This window comes from Mastomys coucha, unplaced genomic scaffold, assembly GCF_008632895.1.
Source record: "Mastomys coucha isolate ucsf_1 unplaced genomic scaffold, UCSF_Mcou_1 pScaffold22, whole genome shotgun sequence".
In the NCBI taxonomy this organism is placed as follows: Eukaryota; Metazoa; Chordata; class Mammalia; order Rodentia; family Muridae; genus Mastomys; species Mastomys coucha.
Window position 1 is genome coordinate 69,681,691 of NW_022196905.1, and position 15,966 is coordinate 69,697,656.

General features: G+C 44.9%; 1 protein-coding gene and 1 long non-coding RNA gene across 9 annotated transcripts in view; one reads left to right on the forward strand and one right to left on the reverse strand.

Annotated features, from left to right (window-relative positions):
* Positions 1–15,966, forward strand: part of Cracd (capping protein inhibiting regulator of actin dynamics) — a 230,075-nt gene that overhangs the window by 168,741 nt on the left and 45,368 nt on the right. For all 7 annotated transcript variants that reach the window (XM_031342805.1, XM_031342801.1, XM_031342804.1 and 4 more), the window contains one exon: positions 12,132–12,303. Coding sequence is in view for 2 of the 7 variants with exons in the window: in XM_031342796.1 (XP_031198656.1) it covers positions 12,132–12,303 (172 nt within the window). In the remaining 5 variants the exon portion in view is untranslated. The remainder of the gene's footprint in view (positions 1–12,131; positions 12,304–15,966) is intronic.
* Positions 1,194–15,966, reverse strand: part of LOC116071300 — a 28,230-nt gene continuing 13,457 nt past the window's right edge. Inside the window, exons 2-4 of one of the 2 annotated variants that reach the window (XR_004110809.1) lie at positions 12,418–12,575; positions 5,151–5,220; positions 1,194–1,651 (exon numbers count right to left, since the gene is read on the reverse strand). This is a non-coding gene — a long non-coding RNA (uncharacterized LOC116071300). Of the gene's footprint in view, positions 1,652–2,626; positions 2,790–5,150; positions 5,221–12,417; positions 12,576–15,966 lie in introns of those variants that run through there. The other variant, XR_004110810.1, reaches the window with a different exon arrangement.

The window sequence follows — 15,966 nt, forward strand, 5'->3', positions numbered from 1 at the left end:
AGGAATGGGTGAAAGGTACACCCCTAAAAATGCAACTAAGTGGTGGGGTCTGAAGAGGGAAGTAAGGTGGCGGTGGTGGCGGTGGCGGCTCAGCGGCTGTTCTGCGGTGGGGGGGGCAGCGGCGGCAGCGGCGGCAGCAGCGGCGGCTGCTGCATGTGGTCGTGCCCGCGTCTGCTCCGGCAGTGGACCGGAGGTGGACGCAAACCGCTGTGTTCCCGGCCCATGCACCAATGATAGGTTTGGCTCGCAGCAGCGCGTCCACAGACACCAGATACAAGCAGCTCTGTGTTTTTGGAAGTTTAATTGGAGGGGGGGGGAGTGAGGACCGCGGCGCGTGAAGGGAGAGAGAGAGGAGAGAGGGGAGAGAGAGAGAGAAAGATGGAGTACCCATATATATATATATATATATATATATATATATATATATATGTCGTGACGTAACAGTCCAGGTAAAGGTGGGAGCTAAACCCAATGGATTCTGGGAATATGGTCGCCGTTGCCCTGGCAACAACAGGTCTGTGGACCCGCCCACATATCTGCTGCAGGCAGGTTCTGGATGCTAACAGCCACCAATTCTCAGTACATAAGACATGCTAAACAAAACTAAACATAAGGAACCTAAGCTTGGTTGTTACCTTACAAAGGCTACCAGAGTCCTGATGCTTGAAGGGGTTTCCTGGGTCATTGTAGGCAGGAGAATGCCTCTGAACATAAATCTGTCCTTCAGTCTAGGACCTTTGTACTACACCTTCTGAATTCAGTGCCTACTAGGGTAGAGTTGGCTCTAGCTATCCAGGAGAAAGGGGGAATTCCTGGATCTTACAGTCCTTGAATCTCCCCTTTTAATCTATGTATGTACCTCTCACTCCTGCATATGACACAACCAAATGTCACTGGCTTATATGCTTCCTAAGAATAGTAGACAGAGTCTAGGGAGAATTGACATTATTCTTCTCAACCCTAGAGCCTTTTACACTGGTGAGATCTGATACATCCCAGAACTGTGGTAAAATAGGATTAAGAGAACAATTTATGTCTGCGTTGCTCTAAAAATAATTTATCTCCTTATTGCTTCTCTGCATTACACACTTCCTGACATTCCTCCTGATTCCTCCTTCCCTTCACCTTTGTGTATTTTGCACACTTCTGTCTCTGCTTCCTCAGCTCTTTAACAATGGAGAACTGTCACACAGAGATCAAAGCAAAAGTACTTCTTGATTTAATTGTGTCTTCATCCTAGCCAGCACTTCAGCAGTTAACAGTTTGGAGAGACTTTCTGTCTCGTATTATGATAAATAATTGCAACGTGGCATCTAACTTAATCCTTACAAGTCCTTAGTGTGATTGGTCCCGGTTTTTTGTTTTTGTTTTTGTTTTAGAAAAGAGGACAGAAACTAAAGACAGTATGGAACTTGTCCCCAACCCTTCAGCTAGGAAGTGAAAACCTATAGATTCCAAGGCAAGTTCCACCCCCCAGAGCTCACCTGTATCCGTGGAGTGAGCTTGGAGGCCGGTAGCCTGCTTGGGCTACACAGAAGGATAGTGGGGTGTGGTTTCTGGATCAGGAAGCCTGGTATGAATCTTGTCTTGGCCGATGACTATCTGGACAGTGCCACAAACCAGCTCACCTCACTTAGCTTGCATTTCCAGCCTGTGACGTGGAAAATTATGCTGAACTTGGTTAGCAGGAATAATGTAAACCCTTAAGCGGCACACAGACAGAGCTTGGGGGTTTGCTGGTGTCATTATTTATGAAGCGAATACAACTTGCTCCCCATCCAGCCCTCTTCATCTCCTACAGACGTATCTTTGAAACACCACTGGGAATTTACCATGAATGTAAGTGTCTAAATAAAGCAGTACTTCTCAACCCTCCTAATGCTGCAAACCTTTAGTACTGTTCCACCTGGTGTGACGAGACCCCAACCATAAAGATGTTCTCATTGCTACTTCATAACGATAACTTTGCTCCTGTTACAAATTGTAATGTAAATATCTATGTTTTCCAGTGGTCTTAGGCCACCCCTGTGAAAGGGTCATTCAACCCCTGAAGGGGTCGCCACCCACAGGTTGAGAACCACTTCTCTAAAGGCTCTCTAATCCATTCTTGCTTTCATGCTGGGTAGCCAGAGGTCAACAGCGAATTCTAAAAAGTTCCCATGGCATGCTCAGGAACGTAAAACAGGGTTTCCATGGAACATTTCTAGAATAGTCTCCTTCCACCTGTCTCCTAAGAACCAGGCGCTACATAAATACTTTGGGTATGGTCTAGACGAAGAGCCTCTGAAAAATTGGTAGAGAGGAGTAGAGGCTCCCTCCCCAGTCTGAGTCTTACAGCATGAGGGCCTGAGTGGCCTGGTGGCTGGATAAATATGGGGCTCAGAACAGGGGGGCCTAGGCTTTTCTCCTGCCTGGCCTCACCACATACAGCTTCATTTCTTAAACATAGGGAAAAACCGGTACTAGCAGCGTCATTGACTCTCCCAACTTCCAGACATCATCATTTGAAAAGTGTGCAAAAAACTACCATGGGTTCAGGGTACAACAGGGGTCCAATGCTTGCCCAGTGTGTGGGAGACTTTAGGCTCCATTTCTAGCACGTTCACAAACAAACAAAGACACCGGATCTCTTTTAACCCAGATGGGAATTTTATGTGGTCAGTAAAGCATGCACAAAAAGTAAACACGATGCTTTCTTAACGTTACGCTCCTAGTCAGAAGTCTTTGAGTCGAGCCCCAGCCCAGCGAAGCATCTATGAGGATCCGGGTTTAATAAAGCTTGCTTCTTTCTGTAATTAAGAAATGGAAGCGTTGGGTCCTTAATTAAACACGACTCTCAAAGCCAGAGTTGAGCGTCAGCTCTGGTCTTGGTGCCACCAGACGTCCCATTTAATCTCTCTGGTGGCTCTCAGCCCGTTTCTGCTCGCAGTGCCTTCTCATCTTCATTTAGAAGCGTGGCTGTCGCTAAGGCGACAGTTTGTGTGGATCAATGGTTTCTGACCCTGGTGTCTTAAATGAGCTGTGTGGCCATTTTTCTTAATGTTTTACAAATGCGTTTTAATTTATCCTCGTAGGAAATACATCTCTATCTGAATGTGTGTTTGTGTGTAGCTGTGTACACACATATGTGAACTAAAAACCAAAGTATCATGAAGTAATTTTCCCCCTACTTTATATTCCATTTTCATCTCTTCTAATAATTTTAAAGAGAGTGTTGGTCAGAACCCATTAGATAGATTGCCAAGTCCCCTCAGTCCGCCTTAGTCTAAAAACCCACCCCTCTTCCCTTGGCTTCACATACTCTCAGCTTACCCTAACACACACACACACGCACATACACACACACACACACACACACCACCTCCTTGGTCACCATCTCGGGACTTTCGAGTCGAGAGAAAGAAGCTCAATAACTGCTCGTGGGAATTCTCCCCTTACTCCCAACAAGGCTCCAGTTATCTCTCAAAAAAGACCAGGATCTTGAGTACTTTGTGGGTTTGAAAGCAGCACAGTCACCTCCTGAGGTGTTGAAGGTTAGCTGGCTCTGAAATCCCTGAAGTGTGGGAGTGCTGACTCAGGCCTGGTACCGTTGGCTGCGGGAAGTACACATGGACAGACGCTCATCCAGATCTGCCTTGCTTAGGCTGGAAAACAAGGCTCTTGCAGGGGTAGCTCTGACTCGTACTCTACATCAGTGGGCTACGTCTGCTGGACAAGCTGGGAAACTATGGGACACGTAAGAAGCCCAGGCAGAGTGCGTATTCCTGAATATACAAGACAGTAAGAAAAACAGGCAAGCAAAGGCAGGGGTTGCACAACTGAATATCCGGAAGCAGAACTGACAGTGACTAATGCCACCACTGTATCACTGGACCATAAACACAAGAATGTTTATGGCCCACAGACTTTGTTCCTAAAGGAGCCCTAAGTGGTTACAAGCCCTGCCGTCTTACTATGTGTTGGAAAGCAGGTATCTTAAGTTTCTTTTATCATCACAGTGGCAAAATACCTTATAAGAGCAATGTCATAGAGAGGGGATCTATTGTGTCCTAGTTGGAAGGCACAGTCCATCATGGTGGGAGGGGTTGGAGCAGGCGTGGGAGGCAGCTGACCACACTGCAGTTCCAGGTAGGAAGCAGACAGAATGAGGACTGGTCCTCAGCTTGCTTTCTCCTTTTTTTTTTCTTTTTTCTTCAGCATAGGACCCCACCCTGTGTGTGTTGGGGGTGGGGGTGCTACCCATATTCAGGACAGGTCTCCTTCTAGCACTCTCGGGAATACTATCGCAGATGCACACAGACTTGTGCTTCATAGTCAAATCTAAATCCCAAGCTGGGCAGTGGTGTCACATGCCTGTAATCTCAGCACTTGGGAGGCAGAGGCAGGTGGATTTCTGAGTTCGAGGCCAGCCTGATCTACAGAGTGAGTTCCAGGACAGCCAGGGCTACACAGAGAAACCCTGTCTCGAAAAAAACCAAAAACCAACCAACCAAACAAACAAACAAAAACAAAAAACAAAAAACAAAATCTAAATCCCATCATTAACGTTGAAGGTTAGCTATCACAGCAGGTCCGCATATTTGCTCAGATTTTGAAGGTCACACATTAGCTATTGGTAGCCTCCCTGTATCAGGCCCAAGTGCAGCAGCGGGATGACAGAGACAGGCATTTGAGTTCTAAGACTGTGACTCTCTTCTTGAAAATCAGCACTTTTTCCTTCCTAGAGTAAGGTCCTGGATACCGACACAAAGAAGTGATCTTAAATGACTCAGCCTCTCTGCCAGTTTGCAGATTCCGCTGGTGCCTCTCCCAGGTGCCAAAGGTCACTTATTTTGCTGAAGACACACAATGATTACAAAGCCAGCATAATCTATCAACAAAGCAGGGGGAGAGAAAGCATAATGAAAATAATGGATCTTGTACGAAGTTACAAGTGTGGGCAGCCAGACATAATATAAGCTCACTTAGCTTTCTAAAGAAACAGATTCTAGGGGCTGGAGAGATGGCTCAGAATTTAAAAGCACTGGCTGCTCTTCCAGAGCCTCCTAGCACCCACATGTCAGCTCAGAACTGCCTCATGGAACATCTGCAGAACATTTGCAGGAGGAACTAAAGTCTTCAGGACCTATGAAGTAGGAGAAGTGGCTCACCCTGGATCCCAAGATTCGCAGGCTCTTTTCCGGTGTCTCTTCAACTTGAAATAAAGATTTCTTCTTGTTGCTAAGAGAAAGTAAATAAAATGTAGTTCCTGCTTTACTCTCAGACTCAGTGAAAAGAAAAACAGAACCAAAACAGAAAGCACAAAAACGAACCCCCAGTCTCCAGCCAGATTTAGGTGACAAAATTGGGGTGTATGACGTGTAGAAGCCCCTCCTTGCACACTGTCTTACCCATCGGTTTGACCAGCCGGACCTAAGCAGATCCTTCAAGTGTTTCGTGTGCAATGTGTAGGGCTGCATGGCATCCTCATGTCCCGCCCTTGTGTAGAGATGGCAGTCAGCTCCTCCACAGTTGGTCTCAGTTCACCGTGGATCCCCATACCCCACATTGGCTCACACCCTCTGAAACTCCAACAGCAGAGACTGGCAGGGAGAGAAACTGCTACCCACGCACCTCACACGACGTGGGAGAGATGTATCCAAACACTGAGGCTTCACATTAGAAATCCTCACTGCCTCCGTTGCTATTCCTAAATATTTGACTTCCCTTGTGAAGAGTGAAGCATATGTAATAGGGCACTCTGACAAATCAATGGAAAATACTAGAAATATTAGAACTCCTGGGTTTGAGGGATAAGCAAGACAAAAAACAGAAACAGTTGCCATTGTGGTTAAGGAGGTCCTTGCTCAGACCTGGGTAAGCATAAGCCATTTCATGAGACTATGTTAAACATAGAGGTGCTCTAAATTGATACATGTTGCTAAAATAAATTCACAGCAGTAAGCAAAAACCTGTCACTGAATCCCAGGGTTTGTACCTGTAGTCTCAGCCCTTAGGAGATTAAGGCAGAAGGTTACAGTGTAAAACTTTGTCTTGAAAAAAATAACACACATGGGCTGGTGAGATAGCTCAGCAGGTAAGAGCACTGATTGTTCTTCCAAAGGTCCTGAGTTCAAATCCCAGGAACTACATGGTGGCTTACAACCACCAGTAATGAGATCTGATGCCCATTTCTGGTACATCTGAAGACAGCTACAGTGTACTCATTTATAACAATAAATAAATCTTTGGGCTGGAGCAGAGGTCCTAAAATTCAATTCCCCACAACCACATGAAGGCTCACAACCATATGTACAGCTACAATATACTCATATACATAAATAAATGTCTTTAAAAAAAGAAAGAAAAATAACACACATATACACACATAAAATTGATCAAGGTCAATGACAACTTCCTAGTTCTCTGAAAGTAAAATTTGGTGTTTTCCCAAAATATTGTGTTGAATTATAAAATACTATCTCAGGCTTGGTGCTAAGAGTTAAGGTGTAAACTCTAACCCTCATTTTTTTTTTGTTTTTTTTTGTTTTTGTTTTGTTTTGTTTTGTTTTTCAAGACGGTTTTCCTGTGTAGCCCTGGCTGTCCTGGAACTCACTCTGTAGACCAGGCTGGCCTCAAACTCAGAAATCCACCTGCTTCTGCCTCCCAAGTGCTGGGATTAAAGGTGTGTGCCACCACTGCCCAGCTCTAACCCCAATTTTAATAGGAGCCTTATTTTAAAATGTAGCACAACTGTATAGATATAAATAAATGATTGAGGAATACCTAAATACCTAAACAAAGCCAGGTGTGGTGACACAAACCTTTAATCCCAGCACTTGAGAGGCAGAGAGAGGCAGATCTTTGTGAGTGCAAGGCCAGCCTGATCTACATAACTAATGAGTCCCAGGACAGCCAGGGCTTCATAATGAAACCCTCTAGAGTGATATATGAATATATATATATATGAATATATCATGTGAATATGATATATACATGCATATGATATATATTTAAATATGTGAGATATATATATCTACTTAAACATAGTAAATCTGGCACTGGGGAAGCACTGACATTTGCTTGAGGACATTTGCTAGAAACTCGCAGCTTTTAGGAAGACTGCAGTAACTAATGGAAGAAGAGTTGTCTTTAATTAGATGGGAACCTGCAACAGCTCATCCGAGATGTTTAGGGTTCTTCGGTGTACGTTTCGGCTTAGCTCTACACACTTCGTTCAGCCAGGCACACTTTTCTGCACTCAGCTAGTATGTCTTGTGGGTGAGATTGCGTCTATCCATCAAGGCAGGACAAATTTATGCTTTTCAAAGCCGATGAGATTGCTGGACTGATCAAGAGCATAGAGGAACCCTGTCCTTGCTCTGTGTTGCCAGTGTCCCGGAGGCCTTTGTAAGGCTGGTGGGCGAGTTCATGAATATTGACGTCTTCTAAAAACATTGTTGTTGTTTATCCAGTGCTGTCTGAACCCCACAGGCATCTAACTATACCTCTCTGTGCCCGGGAAAGAACATGGCCCTGAAGGGGTAGGAACAGATGATCCGTACTATTTTCCCTCAGGCACTATGTCAGATTCTGTAGGTGCAGAGAGACGTGAGGGCATGCATTCCCTGTTATCTCTGGTCTTTCATTGATTCTGGGGACCCCTGCCCTGTTCTACAGGGGTCCCAATACTGTCTTCTCATCTTCTCGGCATGGCAGCAAATACCTTCTTCCTTTCCTGCTTCCCCTGGAAAATAAGAAGATGCTTCCTTTTCGCCTTGTGACCCGACAAGCCACTGGATTATCAGCCCACTGCTCCCCGGGAGCAGAATACTAGTCCCTGTTTCGCCATCTCATGACCCTGTGATTCAGCATCCAGGTGACATTCTGCCAGCTCCTTAGTCGTGACTAAGATATCCCAGGGCTGTGGGGTCTGGTATAAATGTGGTGTCCACAGAGTCCCTGTGCACCACAGGGTGTGTTCCGTCATCTTTGTAAACTTGGAAGTCCCGTCTCAAAAAAAGTGTTGAGAAAGCCCCAGGGTAAGAGAATCCCTTCAATTAGTGGAATCTTGGGATCCAAACAATTGCTGTATGCCCTATCTTAATGTATCTATTTAAATGTGTTTGACGAAGTTTACATAAAACATTAAGCTTATTTTACCAGTGAGTCCCAAATGTTTCAGTTAACTCTCAGGTTTATATAGGAGTGTGCACTGGAGTTTAGAAGAACTTGGCCGTGTGTGTGTGTGTGTGTGTGTGTGTGTGTGTGTGTGTGTGTGTGTGTATGTGTGTGATATAAGACTACTTAGAGAAACTAAAAGACATAATGAAGTCTACATGTAGCTCAATGGTAGAATATTTGCCTAACATGCAAATGGTCAAGAGGGAGTGTGGGAGGTAGAAGTAGGGAAGGGATGGGGGAAGAAAGGAAGATTGATGAAGACTGTTTATCAAAGTGAGTTCAGAGAAAGCCACATGAAGCAGTGCCTGGAATCCTGACACTTAAGAGGCAGAGACAGGATTGTTGCCAGGATTGAGGCCAACCTGGGTTACACAGTAAAGCTCCTGGAAACCCAGTGTCTGAAGACAGCTACAGCAAGGGGTGGGGGTCGGGAGGTGGGGGGGGACCGGGAGTGAGTGGGGAGGAGGGAGCAAGGCTTGGAGCAAGAGCTGGAGAGGTGGCTCAGCGATTAAGAGCACCAACTGCTCTTCCAGAGGACCTGAGTTCAAATCCCAGCAACCACATGGTGGCTCACAACCATCTGTAATGGGATCCGATACCAAATTCTGGTGTGTCTGAAGATGGCTATTATATGTAAGTGTACTTACATATAATAGATAGATAGATAGATAGATAGATAGATAGATAGATAGATAGATAATAAATCTCTAAAAAAAAATTGGAGGAGCATGAGGAGAGGCATGAAGAGGGGAAGGAGCATGAGGAGGCCATGAAGATGAGGGGCATGAGTGAGAGGGGCTTGAAGAGGAGCATCATAAGGGGAGGGGCTTGAGGAAGAGAAAGTCAAGTTTCTTAACCCAATCAGACTTCTTCTGAATAAACACTGCCTGCTCTCTGTTCTGGAGAGTGGTAGAAATAGCACATTAGGGACTCTGCAAGTTGCTTCTCGAAGATATGCACTTCATTTTTATTTTACCTGGAATTTCCAATGTTCTGACCTTAGCAACCCTGTGTCAACTACTGAGAACCTCAAATCAACACATTTATGGTGATGCTTAAACTGAATTCTACCATCCGTTTCTGATGTTGGTTGCACACCCTAGAAAGCAGTACAGTGAAGTTAGGTGCCTTTAATAATTCAAGATTAGGAATAAACGCATAAGAATTTTATCCATATGAAAAATGGGAAAGGAATCCTATTTGCTTGACCTTCCAGGTGATTTTTAATTTTTTTAGGATTATCTATATAAACTAGTGGTTATGAGATGCAGGCCTCTGGTGGTATATGATGACGTCCATGAAATAGTGGATAGTGGGCACTTCTTTAAATGAAAAAAAAAAGGGGGCCCTGATGTTGTTATTGGACAACAAAAATAAATTAATTTAATTCAATACTTGGAGAATGACAATCACTTAAGTGATCTTAAAGCAGCATGTATGAGTCTATAAGGTCTTCCAGGCTGAAAATTAAAGTGGAAAACTGCTGGAATATTAAGGAAATGTGGCAGCCTGCTGCTCACCCATGAACTCAGTCATAAAGCTAAGAAGCGTGAATATCTAGAGAGGGTGGGAGGTAGATGCTAGCAAAGGACAGGATTAGGATTTGAGCCAAACACTCCTGCCTTCAGGGCCCAGATCTTTAATCACTAGCTGTGTCAGTAGCCAGAGAACACATCACGTTACTAGTAATCACCACCTCTTTCCTCTTTTCCCCGTTGTCCGTCTACCCAAGACCAGTAAAGTCTGTGTGGTGAGATCCTCAGACATATCCATGTTTGCCACCAAGCTCTGCTCTGCACAGCAGGGTGCTCCGGATGTTTCGAGTTAGCTTTGCGGGTGTGTGCTGGGTTTTGCCACAGTGGTGAAACTGCCCAAATAATTGGTGAAATTTGTTCTTTCATGCCCCATCTTTGCCTCAAAAAAAATATTAACAGTAGCATTCCTGCTTGTCCAGAAAATAGTGGCTACCAGGGGCTGTGTGTCCTTAAGCCAGCTGAGTCCAGTGATCCTTTGGAGTCCTGGGTTTATTTAATGAATGTTTATAGACACATGTCCAGACTTACACATGTTGTGACAGGGAATTGCATCTGTTATAACTAGCCTTTGAGGGGATGGGGTTTATAAACTGAGACTATAAATCGGAGGGGAGGAACCAAATAAGTAAGAATTTATAATTCTTGCTATGGTTTAAAGAGTGTATACTCTACACCCATAAAGTCTCCCCGTCATGACTGACTAAACATGACCTGAACAAGGACAACAACAAAAGATATGCTAATGTGGTAGGGAAGTCCATGAGGCCCCTCGGCCCTACACGAAGAACTATAGGCAGCCAAGGAACACTGAGAGGGAGAGATGGCCTTCCCCAGGAAAGAGAGATCCAACACCAAATGATTGGCTCTGAAAACACACATACAGGTAACATTATGAGGAGTAAGCCCGTTATACTTACATATATATTCATTTCTATATATTAAATATGTGAATAAGAATTAATGAAAATGAGGTTTAATTTGAAAGAGAACAAGGAGTGATATATGGGAGGGCTTGTAGGGAAGAGGAACGAGTAGGGGGACATGATATAATCATATTTTAATCTTAAAAAATAAAGTATTTTAAAAAGAATCCATATCTATTAATGCCACTTTATGTTTTACTGTCTAAACATAGGCTGGACCTAAGAGTCATTACTAAATCTTTTCGAAAGAAGACTAGCAAATTTAATAGTAAAATAAGTGTAAGATGAACTCCTAAACTTCATAAAGATATTTCCAATAGGAAGTACAGCGTAAATTTTGGGAATGAGGACATTTAATTGGGGCTGGCTCACAGTTTCAGAGGTCAGTCCATTATCATCATGGTGGGAAGCAAGGCAGCCTGCAGGCTGATGTGGTGGCTGGAGAAGGAGCTCAGAGTTTTACATCTTGATGTGAAGACAGCCAGGAGACTGTCTTCTGCACTGGGCAGAGCTTGAACACTAGGAGCCCTCAAAGCATACCTCCTCCAAAGCCACACCTATTCCAACAAGGCCACACCTCCTAGTGGTGCCGCTTCCCATGGGCAAAACCCACCACAGGAACATTAACAATATTTAGTAATGTAACTGAGTCATTGTAGAGATTGATCTTTCCAGCAGGTCTTTGGAGCAGTGGTGGCATTGTGAAGGTGAAGCAGTTTCAAAGATGGTCACGAGACTACCTTGTGAACAACTCTAAGGTTCTCAAGGAAAGATGATAAATGGTACTTTCCTGGTGGAAAAGGGTTTACACTTTCTGTTCCACGGTAGAAGTGGAGTGAAGGGAAGGAATTTGTATCCAAAGGAGCAGAGTGGAAGGCGCTGCTGACAAGATCTTCAACAAAGTTTATCGGCAAGCCCGGGTCCCTAGTAGATGCAGTGATATGTGGAAAGAGGTTCATAGCAACTGCTTGGGATTTCTTCATGGAGAAATTTTAAAGGAGTTATGGGAGATAATCAAGGGCTATCTGGTCATGGGTGACAATGACGCACAGCTTGTGCCAAGAGTTAACCATTATCCTCTGTATGTGACAAGGCTAAACCAGAATGACTGGGGCTTTGTGTCTTATACTTTTGAAAATCCCTGTATGTCTTGGATGCTTTTCACAGCTTCTCCCAGAAGATGACCCTGACCATTGGCTTTGTTAAAGAAAGGACATGCTACCCTCACGTGGCACGTGTTTGTGGGCACCCTCCTGGCCTTGCCATCGGAACCTCCTCTTGATCTTCTAGAAGCCTGAGGGTCAGAAGGTGCATCGTGCCTGTGGCTTGTGCCCTGCCTCATTGTGCACCTTGATGCCTGGGCGGCTCTGCCATTCTCAGCAGCGGGCTTGGTCTCTAGATGCCCTTTGCCCTGGCTCTCCTGGCCAGAAGTGGCTGAGTGGTAATTTGTTCCTAGTCAGAGACACAGCCCTATCAAACTGCAGCCGTGTGTTTATCTTGTAATTCACAGACAAGAAGAAGGAAGGCAAATTCCAGCCTTTTAAGAAGTTGTTTGGCAAAAAGAAAAAGAAAGGCACTCTGTTGTCTCAGGAAGAATCGACTGGGAGGCAGAGTCACTCGTCCCAGAGTGCCAGCAATGGGACCTTCTCTTCGGATGAGGAAACCCTGGAGAGCAATCTGAGGTAATAGCTCGCCCTTTCCTTGCATGTCTCTGGCAGAGTCCCAGGGTGAGGAAACACTTAAAGGGTCAGATTTGGGGTTTGGAGGGCAGGGGCAGCATCACAGAGGCGTCTCACCTGGGCACGAGGGTGGCACCTGGTGTGCTGGGTGGGGAAGTCACCTTGGAGATTGAGCCTGTGTTTGTTTGCCCTCACTGGTGTCGGAGGGCAGCACTTCACTGGCTGGGCTCAACAGGGGTCCTTTGATTGAAGATCCACATTCCCATGATCCATTACTTGGAAAAGAAAAGATACAGTCGAGTCCATTACACCTGACTGGAGAATACAGATCACTCAGGCTCAGCAAGGCCACCTGACACACCCCAGGAAGCTTCCACTGCTTTGGAAATGCGTTCTTCATGACAGGCATTTTACCTTTCTTCTCTGTCTCTCCTTCCCCCTTCATCCTTTTCCTTTCTGCTTTTTCCCTCTGTCTGTCTGTCTCTGTGTGTGTGCTTCCCTCTGTCTGTCTCTGTGTGTGTGCTTCCCTCTGTCTGTCTGTCTCTGTGTGTGTGCGTCTCTCTCTCTCTGTCTCTCTCTTCCCATCCCTTTGTTTCTTAACTGTCTGCCTCTCCCTTTCTCTCTGCCTCTGTCTATCTCACTGTCTGCCTCTGTTTCTTTTTCCCCCTTCCTTCCTGTCTTTCTCTGTGTGTTGGTCTATCTCTCCATGTCTCTCTCTGCCTGTTTCTCCCTGTCTCACTCTGTCTCTCTCTATCTGTGTTCCCCACTTCTTTCTTCCTTCCTAGGACACAGGCCCTATAAATCTGATCAAGAATCTTAAAACTAAGGGACTAGAGGGTTTGGGGTATGGCCTTTGTCACCTGATTGCTAGTAGTGCTCTTGGAAACCATCCCAACATGGCTGGGATATCTCTAGCCCTGTGGTGCTTGCTAGCATCTCTCCCTGACTCAACAAAGAAGCCCCTGCTTTCTGTCGAGACCTTCCCTTTGCCTGTTTCCTACTGGGCTGGCTCCTGAATTCAGGGACCAGGCTTTCTTCAGCCTCCTGCCAAGTGCTGGCACCTGACTTACCTAACACCCACCAAACATAAAGGTGCTCTCTTTAGAATGTGTGACAATAGGGAATTTCTAGCAGATAACTATTTGTTACAAAAGCCCCAGGCAGGTGGCACACGCTTAGCTAAGCTGCACAGTGCCCACTGCAGTGTTCACTGACCGCTGTTGGTTCTGACCAGCACTAAGTCTGCCTCCACAAGCCTATGTTTATTTTCCATTTGGTTTTATCGCATAAGAAAATGGTCAATTTTAATTGCTCTCCTTTAGAGTAATAAAACTCTGAGGAAGGAAAAGTCTTTGCTGAAAGGAAAGGCTGCCGCGGTGTGGGCCTTGCCTTGGAGTTGACTGTCTAGTCATTTCGTTCCGGCCTCTCATACTGTAAAACATGAATGTGGGTCTTTTTCATCTCATAGCAGATTGAGGTACAAAGCTACTGTCATAGAGCCAAGACTCAATCGTTGGGAGAAAGCATCAGTCTAGAGTCCCCCCTTGGACACACTTCCATTATGTAGTAGGGCGTGGGTTTGCCCAGTCCCTTCTTTGCGTCCTATCAAGTTGCTTTGGGCTCTTACATGTTCTCTCCCCATCTAACTTCTGCATTCCGTTTACTTCTTGAGGATTTTCCTTAAAGCTTTAAGAAATCTTGGGAAGCTCCACACTGGGTTAAGCTACTCTGTTATCATATAGGTAATATCACGTGCTCTTATTATTGACTTTTGTTCAGAAACCTGCACATATGGTATGGGAAATATTTTAATTACGTATTTGTTTATATAAGTAAAAATACTTGTCACTTAAGGAAAGAAGCTAAAAGGGTGTTTGGGCTATGGATTTTTACATCTGTCTTTAAATTAAAATAGTAATATAAGAAAACAAAAGTAACAAAATGAGACCTAAGCAGAGCTGTGCATCCCTGTAATACCAGGAGAGGGAGGACTGCTAAGTCGGAGAGAGACCGGGTATGCAGTGAGGTCCGGGCCAGCCAAGGCTACATGACACCTGTCTCTAAACAACAAGAAGCACATCCCTTCCTTCCAGGATATAGTCCATGAGTACCTATAGCTGAAGGTCTGCTCATTTGCCCTCTTTACAAATGGAAAAATTTGAAAATTATGCCTTTCTAAAACTATGCCCTGTTTACTTATTGTTCAGTTGACAGACATGCCACTTCATGCTGTGTAAAGGTTTAGAAATGAGTCTCAAGGTCTCTTTTCTTTCCATCTCCAAAATAGAAGGTGCTCACTGACACACAAGACTTCCAAGTCCCATGGACATGGGTGTGGACATGGTTAAGGTGGCGGATTCTATCCAGGGTTGAGGGAGAATTTCCTGAATATTAGTGCTACCCTAAAAACCTGGGAGGCCGAGTCTGTGTCCAGAGGGTTGGGGCACGGGAAGGTGGGATTTAGTCATTAAAGTTGCTGAAATCTAACAGGTTGGACTCCAAGGATCTATAGTTCTAGAAATGTCTCTGTGGCCAGGAACAGCTGCTCACCAATTCGCTCCCTTTGCCTGACATTGACCATTCCTTGGGGCTTTCAGATCATTCTGCCACCCCCTGAAGCCCAGGAGCCTTTGTGGCTCTTTGGCTAGTGTTTTGAAATCATACATGCCTCTGGGAAAGTAAAGCCTAAACCATGATAGTTTGAAACAGTTTAATAGCATTTCCTTTGCTTATTAACTACAATTAATACCACATTTCCAGAAGTGTGTTAAGTAAACATCACAAGTCAGCATTTGATAGGCTGAGCAGCAGGTATGCTGTGAGTTCAAGGCTAGCCTACACTATGGGGTGAGGACCAGACCAATCAGGGCTCCATAGCAACACCCTGTCTCAGAAACAATAACAGAAAGTAGAAGGGATAAATGTTACATGTAAAAAGAGGGAAAGAGCCATCCTGGTAAATATGTGTGCATGTATGTGTGATTATTGATTAAATATAACATATATTGGTAATTTTTCTTAAGTCTTTATAGGGCTTTTACTATGCTATGCACCATATAAGTCTCTAAGAAGAGGGATCTCCTAGGTAATTGCGGAATCTCCTATGTAGTAGCGGGATTCTTTTGATCACACACCCTTTTTTCCACAGAGAGGATCCAATGGCATTTATTAAAGTAGCTGCACACTGTTAGCACTAATGTGTTTTTGCATCAATGAGCTCGTATAATATCATAACTCTCTAGGATTATTAGTATGCCAGTTTGAAGGTGAGAAAGCTGAGGCTAGAGTAGCCACTCTAGCCCAAGGCCACAGAATTAATAAACCCCAGAGCAACTGCGAACAGTAAACAGGATGTCCCCAAATGTCCCCTGCTCAGCGTCCCAGAGAGGCTGCAGTATTGCTGGGACCGTGATGTCACACTGCTCCTGGGTCTCTGGGCTCAGATGCCTGCCTGCGTCCTGCTGTCGAATGACACTCTGATGCTTCTTCTCGCCTGGCTTCCAGTTCATCCTGGGCACTTGATGTCTACATTAGCACACCCAACTGCAGCATTTTTAAGTGCCCGCTCTAAGTTAGTAGGTCTCCAGACACAGCAAACTCACATCCAGATCTGAATAATCAAGAAAGGCTTCAGGGATGAGGAGGCCTTTCTAACAATGAACAGGA